The sequence below is a fragment of the Oryx dammah genome, unplaced genomic scaffold, assembly GCF_014754425.2.
Source record: "Oryx dammah isolate SB20612 unplaced genomic scaffold, SCBI_Odam_1.1 HiC_scaffold_5, whole genome shotgun sequence".
In the NCBI taxonomy this organism is placed as follows: domain Eukaryota; kingdom Metazoa; phylum Chordata; class Mammalia; order Artiodactyla; family Bovidae; genus Oryx; species Oryx dammah.
The window spans coordinates 88,537,318-88,554,732 of record NW_024070189.1 but is presented as its reverse complement, the minus strand read 5'-3'; the positions used below and the strand labels follow the sequence as shown (position 1 = coordinate 88,554,732).

The following is a 17,415-nucleotide window of genomic DNA, read 5'->3' as shown; positions in this document are numbered from 1 at the left end:
CAGGGAGCGGTCCCCAGTGGCCCCCAGTCACACCTCCTCTTGGACCACCAGGACCAGGAGCCACCACTCTTTCAAGGCCCTGCTCCTCGCCTCTGCCCCGCCAGCGAAAAGAATTTTTCACATTCTTTTCCTTTTACGCAGCTTAGCCAACCAACTTTCAGAAGCGTCCCCTGGCGTCCCGTTCTTTCTTTTCTGGTAAGAGAGAGCAGCCCCAGCGGCTGAGTTTCGGTTTATCACGAGCAGGCTGGGAGTGGAGCTCTTCCCAGCTATGAGAGCTATGCGCGGAATTCAGAGGAATCTCCTGCATTTTTGTGTCTCCCTGTCACTGCTTCCTGTGCAGCGGAAAACACCTCTGAGGGTGGAGATGGCATCACAGGCTGAGCCAGGGAGCACGTCTGCTCTCGCAGGCCTCTGCTTCTGCCCACCAGAAACATGCCCGGCTGGTCAGGGCTTCCCTCGATGCCTGGGTGTGTGCCCAGTCCACTTTCCCATCAGCCCTGCTGCTCAAGATCCCCGCAGGACCTGGGCCGCCCCAGTCAGCTGTCTCCTTCTTAGTTTTATTCACGAGGTCACCGAGGCTCAGCCCTCCCGTCCCCGTTGAGGTCTTGGGTACCTATTTGCCAGGCATCCCCCCCACCTCCACCCCATGAATGATATGCACACACAGTTGTGCTGAGCATCTTGGCAAGACCCAGAGGCCAAACGGCATCTTAGAGCTCCTGCATCCGCACCCATTACTCCATCTGACTCTCCGAGGCAGAAGGAAGCAAACTCGACCGCCAGGAAATGCCAAGCCCGCATCACCAGGAACTAGGGGACAGAGACGTGATCTTGAGACGCCTGGTGGGGGTGCAAGGTGATGATGCAAAGGTCTCCCCGGCACATGTGTGCGGCCCCATTGGAAGCCGACGTGACAGTCTGCTCAAGGTCTTGGGAAAAGCGTACAGGATTCCAGGAGCCCCAGGGTCACTTACAGACAGGAGGCGCCACGCTGGGGCTCTCTGCTGTTCCATCTCGCTTGGGGTTTTCTCTAACCCTGATGGCTACACAGTTGTCTTCAGCATCCCCAGCATTCTGCACATTCTTCCCCAAAGAAAGAAGCCACATGAGGGTCCTGACGCCTCCCCTCACATGTGGATCCAATCCCTCAGATCCAGGATCCCTGTATGTCTAAACCCTTTGCCAAATCCACTGGGCCATGGAGGATGCGGAGACTGCGTCCCTCAGCCTCCAAAGCTTGCCTCTGCATTCAGAGCTTTATGAAGCTTTATGAGCTTTATGTTGGGACCTGCCCCTTCCAGGGAGCTCTGGTTTGGGAATTAGATACAAACCCTGGCCCAACCTCCACCTGATACGTGGTCTCGGGAAGGTTATTAAGATACTCGCGTCTTCAAGGCCCCATCTCTCTCCTCATCTGTAAAAAGTGGGCACAGTAACATCTTCATGATGCCTGACATGAGGTCCACCCCTTGCACTCTGTCACCTGCACAGCAAACAGTGCTCAGCACGCCAGTGCACTTGTCCACAACCCAAAATCACGCAGCCTGTATTCCTGAGTCCAAGTCAAATAAACCACTGATTTGTACCATCTTCCACTTCCTTCCTAGTTAGGAAAATATATGGCTACCATTTCTCGGCCTTTTGGCTGAGATCAAGTATAGTATGGGGGCATCCCTGGTGGCTCAGTGGTAAAGAACCCAGCGGCCAGTCCAGGAGACATAAGAGACACAGGTTCAATCCCTGGGTTGGAAAGGTCCCATGGAGAAGGAAATGGCAACCCATTCCAGTATTCTTGCCTGGAAAATCTCATGGACAGAGGAGCCTGGTGGGCTACAATCCATAGGGTCCCAAAGAGTTAGATAGACTTCCCTGGTGGCTCAGAGGTTAAAGTGTCTGCCTGGAATGCAGGAGACCAGGGTTCGATCCCTGGGTCAGGAAGATCACCTGGAGAAGGAAATAGCAACCCACTCCAGTATTCTTGCCTGGAGAATCCCATGGAGGAGGAGCCTGGTAGGCTACCGTCCATGGGGTTGCAAAGAGTCGGACACGACTGAGCGACTTCACTCACTCACTCACTCAAGCAGCTGAGCACGAGGCGGGCTTTTCTTTTTCTTTTGAAAATGCATGCTTAAAAATGTTATTCCAAGCACACAAGGAAATATTACTCACAAAAAAGAGAGAAGCCCTGACACTCTCTACCGGGTGGACAGACCCTGAGAACACGGTGCTCAGTGAGAGAAGCAGACACAGAAGGACTCCACTGATGGGAAAGGTCTTGTTTCTTCCTGGGGCCGCTGAGGGCTGGACTGAGGAGAAGTCACCAGGGACAGCTGGCCTGGTCCCCATCACTCTGGCCTTGAGCCAGTTGCAGTAGACAGAGAAGTATACGTGTTTGTTCAGATGCTGACTTTTTTTTTGGACTGGGTGGAGGTAAATATCGAGTTGATGGCTCTTGTGATTCTCTTGTGGTCCAAGGGCTTTTAGGGTTTTCACTTCCTGTTTATTTTCCTATGAAGATTTTGGAATTATTTTATCAAGTTCTTCCCCTTCTTCAATACTTTGGTTTGGTTTGGTTTTTCACGCCCTCTTAAACCTCTCACCTTCCACCTGGGGTCATTTATCTCTAAGATCTTTTTGTTTTATTTCTAATAAGGAAGGTCTGCTGGTGACAGTCTATTTGTCTGAAAATGTCTTTTGGCATTGTTGCCTGCGTGCTCAGTCTTGTCCGACTCTGCGGCCCATGGACTGTAGCCCACTAGGCTCCTCTGTCCATGGGATTTTCCAGGCAAGAACACTAGAGTGGGTTGCCATTTCCTCCTCCAGGGGATCTTCTCGATCCAGGGATTGGACCTGCATCTCCTGTGTCTTCTGCATTGGCAGGCGGATTCTTTACCACTGAACCTGTGAAGTCAGAAAATGTCTTTGTTTTACCCTAATTCTTAGAGTTTGTTTTTGCTAGGTCTAAAATTTTCACTGGCTCCATAAAATTGTTAGTCCTTTTTCCTCCAGTACCTTATGTTTGTTCATTTGTTTGTAATTAACTGATTTTGTTTAATTTTTAAAATATTTATTTATTTATTTGGTTGCCCTGGGTCTTAGTTGCGGCCTATGGGATCCTAGTTCCCGTAGCAAGTATTGAACCCAGGTCCCCTGCATTGACAGCGTGGAGTCTTAGCCACCGGAACACCAGGGAAGTCCCTAACTGATTTTATTGAGGTATAATTCCTCTTCAGTAAAATGAACAGATCTAACATAGGTAGTTTGATGACTTTTGACAAGTCTATACACCTGTGTACACTAATACCTCAGTCAAGATAGAGAATATTTCTTCTTTCACCTGACCGAGTATTTTGAGAGTCACACACATGGCTTCATTTGCCCGTACGTTCTTTCCATTGTGTGAGTATCCATGGTATGAATTATCGCAGTCTCTTTACCCGTTCTCCTGTTGACAAGCATTTGGGTTACTTCCAAATTCTGCTCTTACAAATACAGACATATGTATCTTGTCCAAGTGGGTAAACCTCTAGGAGTGGAATTGCTGCGTCATAGGTTAAGCATGTGTTTAACCTTATAAAATCTGTCTTTGCTGTGCTCAGTCATGTCTGACTCTTTATGACCCCATGGACTGTAGCCCACCAGGCTCCTCTTTCCATGGGATTTCCCAGGCAAGAATACTGGAGTAGATTGGCATTTCCTCCTTCAGGGGATCTTCTCAACCCAGGAATTGAACCTGTGTCTCCTGAGGCTCCTGCATTGGCAGGTGGATCAACCTTATAAGAATCTGCTAACTCACTTTCCAGAGCAGTTGCACGCTTCTGTCAGTAACATGTGAAACTTTCTGTTTCTTCATCCTCCCCAGGACTTGGTGTTGTCGGTCTTTTAGATTTTTGCCACTCTAGCAGCTGCGAAGCAGACTCCGTGACGGTTTTCAGTTATTCTTGCCCTGATCATTGAGCACTACTGCACGTGCCCATTGGCCGTTTCTCTGTCCATTTCTAAAATGTCTCTCCTGCCTGAGGTTCTAGAGCTTCTTGAATCTGTGGCTTAAGAGTTTTTTGTTGTTTTTTTTTTTGTCAGTGTTGGGAACTTATCAGTCACTATCTTTTCAAAGATTGCTTCTGTTCCATTCTCTCTCCCCCACTTCCAGAGGTCTGACATGTGTCAGACCTTAGTAGAGCTTCCAGGGGGCACTCATGGTAAAGAACCCACCTGCCAGTGCAAGAGACATAAGACACATGGGTTCAATCCCTGGGTCAAGAAGATCCCTGGGAGAAGGAGATAGCAACCCATTCTAGTATTCTTGCCTAGAGAATTCCATGAACAGAGGGGCCTGGTGGGCTACAGCCCATGGGGTCTCAAAGAGTCAGACACGACTGAAGTGATTTAGCACACATGCATACCTTACAGCATCCTGTGTCTCTTCCCTTGTTTCATGTGGTCCATGCTTCGATCTGGATATTTGCTGTTGTCTGGTTCACTAATTTTCTCCTTAGTTGTCTTTAATGATACTGCTTCTTCTGTTGTGTCCATTTCATATATTGTCAGTTTCTGCACACTCAGTTTTTTTCTTTAGTTTCCAATTTGCTGCTAAAATTCCAGCCTCACTTACTTAGCATGGCTAATATAGTTACTTTAAACTCCGTCGATTTTAGTGTACGGAACCCCTGGGGGCCTGTTGGAATAGCCTGTTATTTCTGCCGATTTTTGTTTATATGGTCCTGTCTTCTTGTGTGCCTGGTCATTTCTTCTTTTTTAAAAAAATATTTATTTGGTTCTCGTTGTGGCACACGGAATCTTCAGTCTTCACTGCAGCATGTACGCTCTTATTATAGTTGTGTCATGTGGGATCAGTTCCCTGCCCAGGGATCAAACCTGCCCCCCTGCACTGGGAGTGTGTAGTCTTAACCACTGGGCCACCAGGGAAGTCCTGCCTGGTCTTTCCTGATTGTGTGCTAGATATTGTGCCTGCTGACTCATTTGTAGAAACAACATGAAGCCTAAGGTGATGCTGTTTCCCCCCTGAAAGGATGGGCTTCCATTTACTTCTGCTTGGCATTTAGGGTCACATCAATCTGGTGTTGGGGACTGAGGTTACTCAGAACTCAGCTGCAGTTGCCATGAGCGCCTGTCTGCTGCCTGTGGAACTTTTCCTTAGAAGGCCGCCCTGTTATCCCAGCTCATATCAAGGAGGTGGGGGCTCCCCTATCTGTCTCCCCTCAGGATGCCCTGGATCTCAACCTCTGTGCCCCTAGCCTCATGAGACCCCCTCAGCCTCTTGGCAAACCCTCCACCCCAGGAAAAGGCAGCCCCAAAGCCAGACTCCTGGGCTTCCATCCCCCTCCCCAAATACGGGATGGAAATCCTTCACTCTCTCAATGGTTCTCCAGCGCCTTTGAGCATCTCTACCCTGTGCAGCTCTGCCCACTGCCCTCATCAGAAGGGTGTCCACAGGAGCTGGCCACCATTGTGCGAGTGGAATCTGCAGAGAGAAAGGTTTATCCAAGGTCCAGATGGCTAGGGAGGAGGCCAGGAACATAGATCATTGTGGTCTTAGAGCCACAGAATGACCAATGGGGATCCAGTCTCAGCTTTTATTATTTTTTGAAGATTTACTTATTTCTTTGGCTTGGTGGGTCTTTGTTACAGTAAGTGGGTCTACTCTTTGTTGCAGGGCACAGGCTTCTCACTGAAGTGGCTTGTCTTGTTGCGGAGCATGGGCTTTAAGGGACAGGGCTTCAGTAGCTGTGGTGCGTGGGCTCAGTTGCCCCGAAGCATGTGGGATCTCCCCAGAGGAGGGATGGAACCAGTGTCCCTTGCATTGCAAGGTGATTCTTAACCCAGGAAGCCCTTGGCTTTTACTTTTTATTTTATTTATCTCTGGCTCCACTGGGTCTTTGTTGCTGCACGTAGGCATTCTCTAGTTGTGGCAAGCGGGGGCTACTCTCCAGTAGTAGAGCACAGGCTCTAGGGGGGTACACACTTCAGTAGCTGTGGCTCATGGGCTTAGTTGCCCCATGGCATGTAAGATCTTAGTTCTCCAACTGGGGATCGAACCTGCATCCGCTATGTTGAAAGGTGGAGTGTTAACCCCTGGACCGCCTGGGAAGTCCTATTCTCAGCTCTTAGAACATCCACCCTCTTCTCCAATTGAGGAAGCCCGGCCCCAGGCCAGGGCAGAGCCAGGCTGTGAGTCCAGGGTCTCCCGTTTCCAGACTTTATCTTTAAGAACGGGGAGACAGCCTCGTCCCCTGGACTGAGACCAGAGGCTCTGTGGACTTAGCAGGAGAGTTTCACAACCGAGGATCACCTACCAGTAAAAGGCCACTAACCATGTCCATGTCAGGAAAGTGACTGGACGTGACCGGTGTCGTGGGCTCCGAGCCCAGCTGGAAATCTCACCTCAGTCTCACCTCTGCTTCTGGGCTCAAGGGGAGGGAACCGCAGGCATTCAGTCTGGCAGAGGAAATAGACCATCTGCATCTCTCCATCTCTGACTCTGCTGCTACTGATCCCATCCACTCCTAGTTTTGACTCAATTCACTTCAAACTCTGCCCCTCTTTCTCCCTCATCCTATGTGACACCCCCCCCCGCCTGGCCCCTGGGCAGGTGAAGGGAGTGGCCACCGAGCTGCCAGCAAACTGTGCAAGGAGCAAGATTTCTCAACAGCTTCCAGCAAACCTGCCCGTCTATGTTGGTTTGGTTGGGCGCAGGAGGTCTAGGTCACCTTGTCTCTCATCCTGTCTCCCCGGCAGCTGTGTTTGTAGGGTGGGCCCACCATGGCTGCCAACCTCAAGGGTCCCTGACCCCCGGCATAGGAACTTGGGGACCTGGAGGTTGGCCAGGCCCTGCACTTGAGACAGGGTGTCGCTCTGAGCACTGAGCAGAGCTAACTGGAGCTCAGAGCTGCACGGCTTGGGAATCTGGGGTAGAATTCGGGTCTGCTCTTTCTGCAAGACCTCTGCCTCCCACCTTGCCCCCACCCCCACCCCCACCCATAATGCTGTGCTTGCTCCCGCTTCTATTGTTGGTTGAGTTCAAGGGAGCCTCTGACCCTGTGTGACTTCTCCCAGCCAGGTTGTTGGATACTAAGAAATTTGGTTTCATATTTTGCTGTTGTTGCCATGCTGAACCGCTTGTGGGATCTTAGTTCCTCGACCGGGGATTGAACCCACCCGCTCCACAATGAAAGCGTGAAGTCCCAAGTACTAGAACCCCAGGGAATTCCCAGATGCTAAGAAATTTAAAACCTGTTTGGAAACAAACTTCTGTTTTGCTCAGTACCACTTCATTTCAAGTGGAACCATCTCAGTTCCCCAAAAACTGTATTTTCCTAAAAGAATCTCTTTTAGCTGCAGAGAGTCTTCTGAGAAGAGAGTTCCACAAAAGCTTTAAATCCTGCTCCCAGGGGACATTGGGTGGTGTCTGGGGACATCTGTGGTTCATCACAACTCGGGGGGAGGGGGGACTCCTGGCATCAAGGGTGTAGGGGCCAGGGAGGCTGCTCCACTCCCCACAGCTCCCAGAACAGCTCCCCACAGAGAGTGGTCCAGCCTTAATGTGAGCAAGGCCTGAGGTGATCCTGTTCAAACTAGGTGTCCCCGCATCCAGCCATCCTGCAGCCCACTGTGGAGAATCATTGCCCTCCCCTGGCTATGGTTGACCCTCATGTGCACTGGGGCCTGGCACCTGGGGTGGGGTCTGTAGCACTCAGGGGTGACCCTCTGTCTGTCATCAGCCCAGCTCACAAAGCATCCTGGACGCTCCGGCCCGCACAGCCCTTGCCTCTCCGCCACACGCCCTCAACGCTTCTGTGGGAGCCCGCTTGACCCCAGTGACTTCCCGGCCCTTTACTGGGAGGCCAGCCAGGACCCAGTGGCGTCTGTTAAGCTTCTATTTTTAGGCAAACCTCACCCCCAAGTCATGCCCCCGGCCTCGCCAGGCCTGAACTGGCCTCTCCCCAGGCAGGAACCTGACCGCGGCCTGCAGCTCCAACCGCCTCCTCACTCCCTCCTGGAGGGCCCACTCCCACCTCCCCCCGCAGCTTCCCGAGGCCCTGCCTGGTGTCCAGGGCCTTCCAAGGCTTCGCTGGGCCCAGGCAGGCCCAGCCAGGTCAGGTGCCCGGGGCATCACGTGCCTCTGGCAGAGAGGCCACTGGTGAGGAATGTTCCTGGGCTGACTCAGCGCCTATGCCTGCCCAAGGGAGTTGACCTAACCCCGGGGGCACACAGTGAGGCTGGGCTGGGCCTACCTCCGCCAGGACCAGGCTTCAGTCTGCTGTCTGTGTAGCGTGACATGGCCACGTCTGGTCTTGGCCGCTCAGCCCACTCATGCCCACACATGGGTACACGCTGACGCATATGCATGCACACGCAAACTCATAGGCACATAGGCATTCACGCTCAGACACCCACACGTGTGTGCACACATACCTGCACACAAGTGCACAAAACCCAAGGGAGCCCCTTGTGACCATCCCCAGGTGCCTGGGGTTATAACCCAGCCTGGAGGGCGCCTCTTAAGGGCATCGTGCCCAGAAGAGGAAGCCAGCAGCGCTGAGGGGCTTAGTGCCCACGAGGGAGGCCGTGGTTGGGGTGGCCCCACAGGGTGTTCGAGGCTCCCAGGGTCCTGGTGGACATTCCAAGTGTGGGTGCTGAGCAGGACTCCCCAGCCTTCCAAGGAAAACACGCCATGGGGCCACCCCGTTTGTTCTCTGTCAGCGTCTATATTTAGCACTGAGTAATTTCGGTATTTTTAAGTTGAACCAAGGGCGGTTTTCCCTGAGCTGGATGCTTTGTGGCCGCTTTGAAGCGCTGTGCTGAATCAGAGCACTCCAGGAGCCCACACGTGGGCCCCGCGCACCCAGAGCAGACACATTCAGGCCTTTTCTGGCCCAGAGAGGGGCCGGGATGTCTGGCAGAGTCAGGCGGGCAGGCAGCAGCACATAAGGGGTTTTTTTTATTTTAATGGAAACTTGGATTGAGATCACTGTAGATTCACACACGGTTATATCAGATCACCGACAGAAAGGCCTTGCATCACCTGTTGACACAGATTCCTGCGGTTTGATGTGTGTGCATGTACCAAGACCTTTGCCAGTTCATCCCCCGACCCTGGCAGACCTGTGAACCTCCCCCCGACACACACACACACAGTCTGGATACTTGGCTTTTGAGTGAGGACCCCTGGTGTGCACCTGTCTCCCCAGACCCCTCCACAGGCCGCCGCCCCCCTGAAACCAGGAATCCCTCCTTGTCTCTACTACCTTGACATCTCAGAGATGTTCTGTATGCAGAACCACACAGCATGTGACTCTGGGGGCTGCCCTTTTCACTCTGAGCGATTTCTTGGAGGGCCATCCAGGATGTACACTTCCACAGTCCATTCCTTTTGTTGTTGTTGTTCTTAATATTCATTTGGCTGTGCTGGGTCTTAGTTGCAACACGCTGGGTCTTTGGTCTTCGTTGCAGCACAGGGGATCTTTAGTTGCAGCGTGTGGGCTCTAGTTCCCTGACCAGGGATCGAACCCAGGCCCCCTGTATTGGGAGCACAGTCTTGGCCACTGGCCCACCAGGGAAGTCCCCAGTCTATTCCTTTTTATTGCCCAGTGGGAAATTTTTTGAAAACCTGGAATGTGCCTTTCCTTTTCGGCAACTGCCCCTATCTACTGACTGGGAAACAGAGGCGCAGTGTATCATGACAGAAGCGCACACTGCTGCTGAATGACCTGCGTCAATGCCAGCCCGGCCAGGCGGCTCCCTGGAACCCATGAAGTTGGACTCCTGAACCTGGGCTCTACATACTCCATATCGAACTGATACCATGCACACCCACTGGGAGCTTCCTCAACCCAGATAACGCTCTCACTGGGGTTAGGTCATTTTCTGCTCTGATCTCAATGCCAGAGCCCCTCCCCAGTCATGACAACCACAGATGTCCCCAGAGGTCGCCCAGTGTTCCTGGGGACAGGATCTCCGTGGGTGAGAGCCCCAGGTTAGGGATCCCATGGACCCCACAGGACACTGGGTTCCTTGACCATGTGACCCCTGAGGTCCTCAGATGCTGCTCACACCTAAATGCGCACCTCGGGGATTCTCAGGCAGAGTCCAGTGGCTAGGACTCCACACTTTCACTGCCGTGGGCCCAGATTCAAGCCCGAACCTAGGAACTAAGACCCTGCAAGTATACGGAGGAGCCAAATAAATAAATAAATACATGCCTGAGTGGGAGGAATGGGAGGTGACTCACAGATGCTGGAGTCACCCTGGTTCACACCATCTGACCATCGAGGGTTTATCCTACTGTCTAGTGTGAGTTGGGATCAGATTCCATTTCACAGCCTTGGTGCTGTCAACATTTGGGGCTGGGTCATCCACTGTCGGGGGCCGCCCCGGGCACTGTCAGGGTTGAGCAACATCCCAGGTTCTGGAGACCACAGATGTCTCCAGACATCACCCATTATCCCCAGGGGGCAGGATGATCTCAACTGAGAACCTCTATCATAGGGCTCACTAAATGAGGATTGGATGCAATAGGTAGGATTTTTAACCACCTTAAAGAAAAGAAAAAAAATTTGCATGACTAAATTATAAAAATACATTAACATCACTCATCCATGACTGGTGGGTATGCACAATGGTGCAACCACTGTGGAAAACAGGTGCTGTCTTAAAAAAAAAGTCAACAAGCAGTTGCAGTCCTCAGCATTTATCTCTGAGAAATAAAGGTTCATGTTCACACAGAAGCCTGCACACAGATGCCTGCAGCAGCTCTGTGCTGACATGGCCAGAACCAGAAAGTGGTCCAAGTGTCCCTGGACAGGTGGGGGGCCCACACCATGGACCTCCACTTGGCCTGCTCATGAGTGGACTCTTGATGAGCACAGCTGCCGGGGTGGGGCTCCAGATCATGAGGCCAAGTGAAAAGCAAAACCAGTCCCCAAAGGCCCCATACCGTATGTGTATATGTGCTTAGTTGCTCAGTCATATCCACCTCTTTACAACCCCATGGACTGTAGCCCAGCAGGCTCCTCTGTCCATGGGGATTCTCCAGGCAAGAATACTGGTGTGGGTTGCTGTGCCCTCCTCCAGGGGATGCTCCCAACCCAGGGATCGAACCCAGGGCTCCCACATTGCTGGTGGATTCTTTACCGTCTGAGCCACCAGGGAAGCCCGCTATACCACATGGTCCCATCTAAAGAGCATTCTCGTAACTAATTGAACATGGATGTAAGTCAGGTGGAAATGGGTATTTTAAATAATATTTATTTATTTGGCTGCTCCAGGTTTTAGCTGCAGCACAGGGGATCTTTGATCTTGCTGCGGCATGCAGGATCTTTCTTATTTAGTTGCAGCATGAGGACTCTCAGTTGTGGCATGTGGGATCTAGTTCCCTGACCAGGGATCTAACCCAGGCCCCCTGCATTGGCAGCTAGGAGTCCTAACCACTGGACCATCAGGGAAGTCCCAAGACATTTTATATTTAATTACATTTCAATTCACTGGACAAATGACCAAATGAAGGCAGGAAACTGGCCCAGACCCTCCAGAGGAAGAGTAGGGTACTCAGGACCCATGGGTACAGGCTGCTCACGTAATCTGCCTGCACCCAGGGCCAGGGGTCGAGCCCTGGGCAACTCTGCCTCCATTGGACACTGGGCCATGTCTGGGGACATCTCTGGTTGTCACACTGGATGTGCTCTTGGCATCCAGAGGGCTCAGGACAGCCCCCCAGAGAGAATGACTGGCCTCAGTGCCAGCCATGATGGGGGAGGAGCAGGTGCAGGAATCAGAGAAAGCCCCTCCATTCTGAGCCAGCCAGAAGTGGAGGCGGAAGTTTTGTGAGCTCTCCTGGGGCCCTTCGGTGGTCACATCCGGGGAGCATTCACCCCTGACCAACCATGGAGGGGACTGTGGGAGAAGGTGCCCTTGGCCAGACCTCTCACCAGGGCTGGATTCAATCCCTGGGTTGGGAAGGTCACCTGGAGGAGAACATGGCAACCCACTCCCCATGGAGAGAGGAGCATGGGAGGCTACAGTCTATGGGGTTGCAAAGAGTTGGACACGACACGACTGAAGGACCTGCACGCACCCACCACGACCCAGAGGACATAGGCATCATGACTGCAGGGTGGCCAGGCTAGGGGCCCTAGGAGGCTCCAGAAGGGGGGCGCATCCCTCCTCGCCATCCCCTACCTGCAGTCCCAGGACTTTACGAGTCAGCTCATGTCCATCTGTTCCCCACCCAGCTCTCTGGACGACGGGGGCCCAGAGCTGATGGCAGACAATGTCAGCCACTAACAACATAGCCCAGGCTCGGAAGCTGGTGGAGCAGCTCCGCATCGAAGCTGGGATCGAGCGCATTAAGGTGAGTAGGGGAGAGGCCGCTGGACACACCTACAGCAAAAGGTGGCACAGAGGCTAGCAGGACAGTGGAGGTTTGCACTTGGCTGTGCCACTTGCTGTGTGACCTTGGGCCACTCGCCTAACCTCTCTGAGCCTCCATTGTCTCAGCAGAAAGACACACCTCCTATTAAGCTAGGTTGTGGGTTGTTGTGAGGGTAGATGTGCCAGTGTGCTTCATAAACAAGTGAGACTAGAGGCAGGCCTCCAGGTCTGTTGTGAGCCCTTCAGCCCTTGGGGTCCATCCCTGGATGGCCCCAGAGAAGGCCTGATGGGGCCCCTCCAAGAGGGTGAGCATGAGGCAGGCGCTTTCTCTTCTGGCCCCTCATCCTCAGAGCTATGTGCCACTCCCTTGTCATGACAGATGCAAGGAAAAGTCAGAGACCTGGCCCTGGTTGCGAGGACATGGAGCCTTTCAGTGTTTACTTTTGCCACTTCTGCATGGATTGCATTTTTGGAAATAAGCGTGTTTGATTTTTATGCTAAGAAAAGAAAAAGGACAAGTAGTTCCTCCTCACAAATGCTTAACCCATCAGGGACCAGGAACATGCAAAACAAAATAAGATACTGCATAATTGGGCAGTCACCTTGGTGGGCTTTTTTTAAAATTATTTGTATAAAGTTAACCATTTTTAAAGTGTACAATTCAGTGGCATTTGGTGAACTGAAAATGTTGTGCAACCATCATGACTAATTCCAGAACATTCCATCACCCCAAAAAGAAACATTCCCATTAGCAGTTACCCCCATCTCCTCCTCAGCCCAGACAAGGCTGACAACCAGGAACCCATTCTCTGTGTCTGTGGATCAGCCTGCTCTGCACGTTTCCCATCAGTGGAATCACACCCTGTGTGTCCTTCTGTGTCTGCTTCTCTCACTGAGCACCGTGTTCTAGGGATCTGTCCATGTGGTAGCGAGTGTCAGGGCTTCTCTCCTTTTCATGGTTGAGTGATGCTCCCATGTGTGGAGGGATACATGTATTTATATAGCTGAATCTTAAGTCCACAAGTGGACATCAGGATGACATCCAGGGCTTTCAAAGAATAAGGACCAATGGGCCGGTCATGGCCTCTGACACAAGAAAGGTGTCTGCCACTTTTCAAAATCATCTTCTCACCAAACCCGTCCACTTTGCCAAGGATGCCGAGCCACCTCCAAGCAGCTGACTCCTGCCACAGACCCCAGCTTGCAGGTGGCCGGGTGAGGGCCAGGGAGTATCCATCAGGAAGACACTGGTGGTTTACACTCCCTCATTAGCCAGGCTCCAGCTGCCCACTGCATTAGTCAGAGATATACGATGATATATTACAGAGAGAGAGGGAGCGTAAGAGGCAGTTTAAAGCACCGGGTCACGCGATCATGGAGCTGGCAGTTCTGAAGTCTGCAGGGCTGAACAATGGACTGGAGACCCAGGGAAGAGCTGCTGCAGCTTTAGTCCCAAGGCCATCAAACAGTCTTTTTCCTGAAGGTCTTCAATTGATCAGATGCAGCCCACCCACATTAGGGCATGTCATCTGCTTTATTCAAAGTCCATCAATTTAAATGTTAATTTCATCTAAATTTAAACGTTCACCTCATCCCTGGTAGCTCAGCTGGTAAAGAATCTACTTGCAATGCAGGGGACCCCAGTTCAGTTCCTCGGTCGGGAAGATTCCCCTGGAGAAGGAAATGGCAGCCACTCCAGTATTCTTGCCTGGGAAATCCCATGGACAGAGGAGCCTGGCGGGCTACAGTCCATGGGGTCTCAGAGTTGGACACAACTGAGCAACCAAACAACAATAAGAGACATCTAGGCTGGCCTTTGACCAGACAGCCAGGTGCCCGTGGCCTCGCCAAATGAACACAGAATCAGCCATCACCCACGTTTTTGTTCAGGGCTTGCCTCCCCCAGCACCATCATCCTCTGTCATTGCTCAGTGCAAACACTCGCCCCGTGGCCCTGCGGTGGGAGGGGAAGGATCTTTGAGCGCCTTGCACCTCCAGCCCAGCCAGGTGGAAGGAGGTCGCTGCAACCCCCGGGTGGGGTTGGGGGGCCCCCCACGAGCCGTCTGAATGTTCCAGGACTCTGAGCACTCAAAGCATTCCTCAAGGCTGAAGACAGAGCAGCCCGGTTGAAGTGGTTTCCTCCGCCAGTCCCAGCCCTAGCAGAGATCGCTGACTCACCCACCCGTTTGATGTTGGGAGGGCTCCCTGGCAGCCTTTGAACATGGGGAGGAGCAGAGTCATGACCCATCTCCCTCCCAGTCCCTCCTGAGGTTTTGTGGCCCCAAGACGGTGACCAAGGACTGCAGGGCCAGCCTGAGGGAGCAGCGGGGAGACGAGGCTGAAGGCACACGGCATCCTGTCTGCAGGGATCCCAGCGGAGCCGTAGAATCCGAGCCGGGGCCCATGCAGAGGCTCCTCTGCAGACTTTCCAGAGAACCCCTGCCCGGCATTTCTGCGGGTGGGGAGGGGCCTGCCACAGAGTCAAGGGCTGGGGCTGCAGAGGTGTGCCTGCGCCCCAGACTCAAAACGGGCTGGCAGCCTGCCCTCACCCCTGCCCTCCCTGCACCGGACACCAGCCACTGCTCTCCCCAGGTCTGCTTCCCCAGCGCCGGTTGGGCAGTCCCTTCCTCTCCTCCCTCCTCTTCTGGGGACCCTCATGCAGAAGGTCCTAAGTGTCAGCTTCCTAACCATGGCCACGGCAACCCCACTGGTCAGACAGCACAGGAATCAGCCACTGAAGGGCCTGTCCCCCATGCTGGGCCACCTACCAGCCGGGCTTTCCCCAGTCAGGTCCTTTCTTGGATGGACATGGAGACTTAGATCCAACCCTCCCCTGACCTTCCCTCCAGACTTCACACAAGCTCTGCTGGAGGGGGCTCAGTCCTGCGGCTGCTTCTTTAATCTTAAAATTCCAGTAAAACACACATAAAATTGACCACTAATGATATTTTGTGTGTTGACAGTGCTGTGTAACCATCACCACCACCTAATTCCAGAACATTCCATCACCCCCAAAAAGAAGCCCCCTCTCCATTAACAGTCACCGTCCCCACTAGTACCCCAGCCCCTGACAACCAGGAATGCACTCTCTGTGTCTGTGGATCTGCCTGCTCTGCACCTTTCCCGTTGGTGGAGTCACACCCTATGTGTCCTTCTGTGTCTGCTCCTCTCACTGAGCATCGTGTCCTCAGGGTCTGTCCACGTGGCACCAAGTGTCGGGGCTTCTCTCCTTTCTGTGGCTGAGTGGTGCTCCCCTGTGTGTGGGACACAGTGTGTGTCTTCAGGTGATGGGCACTAGGGTTGTCTCCATCTTTTGGCTTCTGGGGACACAGAGCCTCGGCCCTTTCTCATCTTTCCTCTCTCCTCCTGTGCCCACACCCAGGTCTCCAAAGCCTCCTCCGAACTCATGAGCTACTGTGAGCAGCACGCCCGGAACGACCCCCTGCTGGTGGGAGTCCCCGCCTCGGAGAACCCTTTTAAGGACAAGAAGCCTTGTATTATCCTATAGCTTGGTTGTCTCGCTCGCTCAACTCCTCCACCCCGCTCCCCTTCCCCTGGCCAGGGCGTCAAATCAAGGAAAACTCTTAATTCCGAAAGAAATGCAAACAGTCACCACTGCCCAGATGGGGTAAAATTTACCGTCTGGATTCAAATGGATTACCAGACCCAGTATCAAAGCCCCATCAGGAGCCGGGCTTCACCGCCACTTCCAACGGGGAATAGCTGACATGCCCCAGCGATGTGGTGACAATTTCTGGAAACTGAACTGCCATTTGAGTCGTGGCTGGGGCGAAACTGGGCCAGAGGGGGGAAGGGAAGGAGGTGGGTGAATCCGCCGCTGGCGTGGGCGGCCCAGGCAGGTGGCAAGTCTCACACCCTTGGCCATTTGGGAAGACTTCTGCCAAGTGGATGATGCAATGCTTTTCTGGGGAGGCGGGAAGCTGTTCAGCGAAGTAACATTGGGTGGGAGTTGGGGAGAGGGACATAATGCACCCTTTTGCAGAAATTTTTTTCCTTTTCATTTAAAACCTTGTAATTCCATACCACTAAGATCAGGCGTCATCGGCTGATTCTGAGGTGAAGCCGGGTCATGTAACAATGCACACGTGGATTGTAGGGGCCAGGAGGGGAGCTCTGCCTGTGAAACACTGTCCCCCAGGTCCACCCCGCGGCGTGGCTTTCCCCCCCCCCCGCGGCTCCCGCCCACCCCAGAAAGGGATTTTCAGCCTGTGGCCCCGGTCACTGTGACGTCCAGCTGTGTTTTCTTTAGTTTTAAGCCGGAGACTTTGGCGCTGGCAGTTCAGAGGCCATGGCCCTGTTTGGCTTCTCGGTGTTTTGTTTTGTCACGCTTTCTGCATTGCCATGGACCCGGGGAGACCTGCTGGGGCACCTGGTGCTTCCGGGTGTGGAAAGGTGTGGGATTGTCTGGAAGTCGCTGCAGGAGCCCTGGAGATGAGAGCCTCTGCCCAGACACCGAGAGGCACTTGCCGTGCTCCGCTCCACTCACACCACCCGGAGTGTTTGTAAGGTGTCCTGGAGTGGCCAGTGAGGGACGGGGCGTGGGCCTTTTTACAATGGCTGTTTCCTATGCTGTGATATGGACGGTTCAAGGAGCAGGAGGCTGGAGGACTGGCCCAAGGCACACCTGCCGGGGCCACCTGCAGCCACCAGAACCCCACGGCCTGAGCTCCAGGGGCCGCCCGCTCCTACGGCCTGGGGTGTCAGGCTCCCAGGGCGAGCGCGAGAGTTCTGAGCAGCCAGCACAAGGCATGTGGGCTGGCAGGACCCAGAGCCTCCACTCCTCTCCTGCCCCTGGGCTCAGACCTCACCTGGCTGCACAGGCTGGTGGAATGCCCAGCACCCCCAGAGTGCAAACCCAGGGCCGCGCTCCCCTCCCCCAGCACCCAGCTCTCTCCGGCTGGTCCGGGAGCACCTGGGGCCTCAGGGAGCCTGGCTCCCCCACACCCGCAGTTGGACTGGGAAAAGCCCCCCGAGCCCCCGACCCCTCCTGCAGCCCAGGGTGGGGAG

The 17,415-nt window shown here is 53.5% G+C and overlaps 1 protein-coding gene across 2 annotated transcripts in view; it reads left to right on the top strand.

The window, feature by feature from the left end:
* Positions 1-16,437, top strand: part of GNG7 (G protein subunit gamma 7) — a 139,533-nt gene extending 123,096 nt beyond the window's left edge. For both annotated transcript variants that reach the window (XM_040241881.1, XM_040241882.1), the window contains 2 exons: positions 12,249-12,367; positions 15,770-16,437. In XM_040241881.1, coding sequence (XP_040097815.1) covers positions 12,287-12,367; positions 15,770-15,895 — 207 coding nt within the window. In that variant the 5' untranslated portion in view covers positions 12,249-12,286 and the 3' untranslated portion in view covers positions 15,896-16,437. The remainder of the gene's footprint in view (positions 1-12,248; positions 12,368-15,769) is intronic.
* Positions 16,438-17,415: the final 978 nt, after the last annotated feature.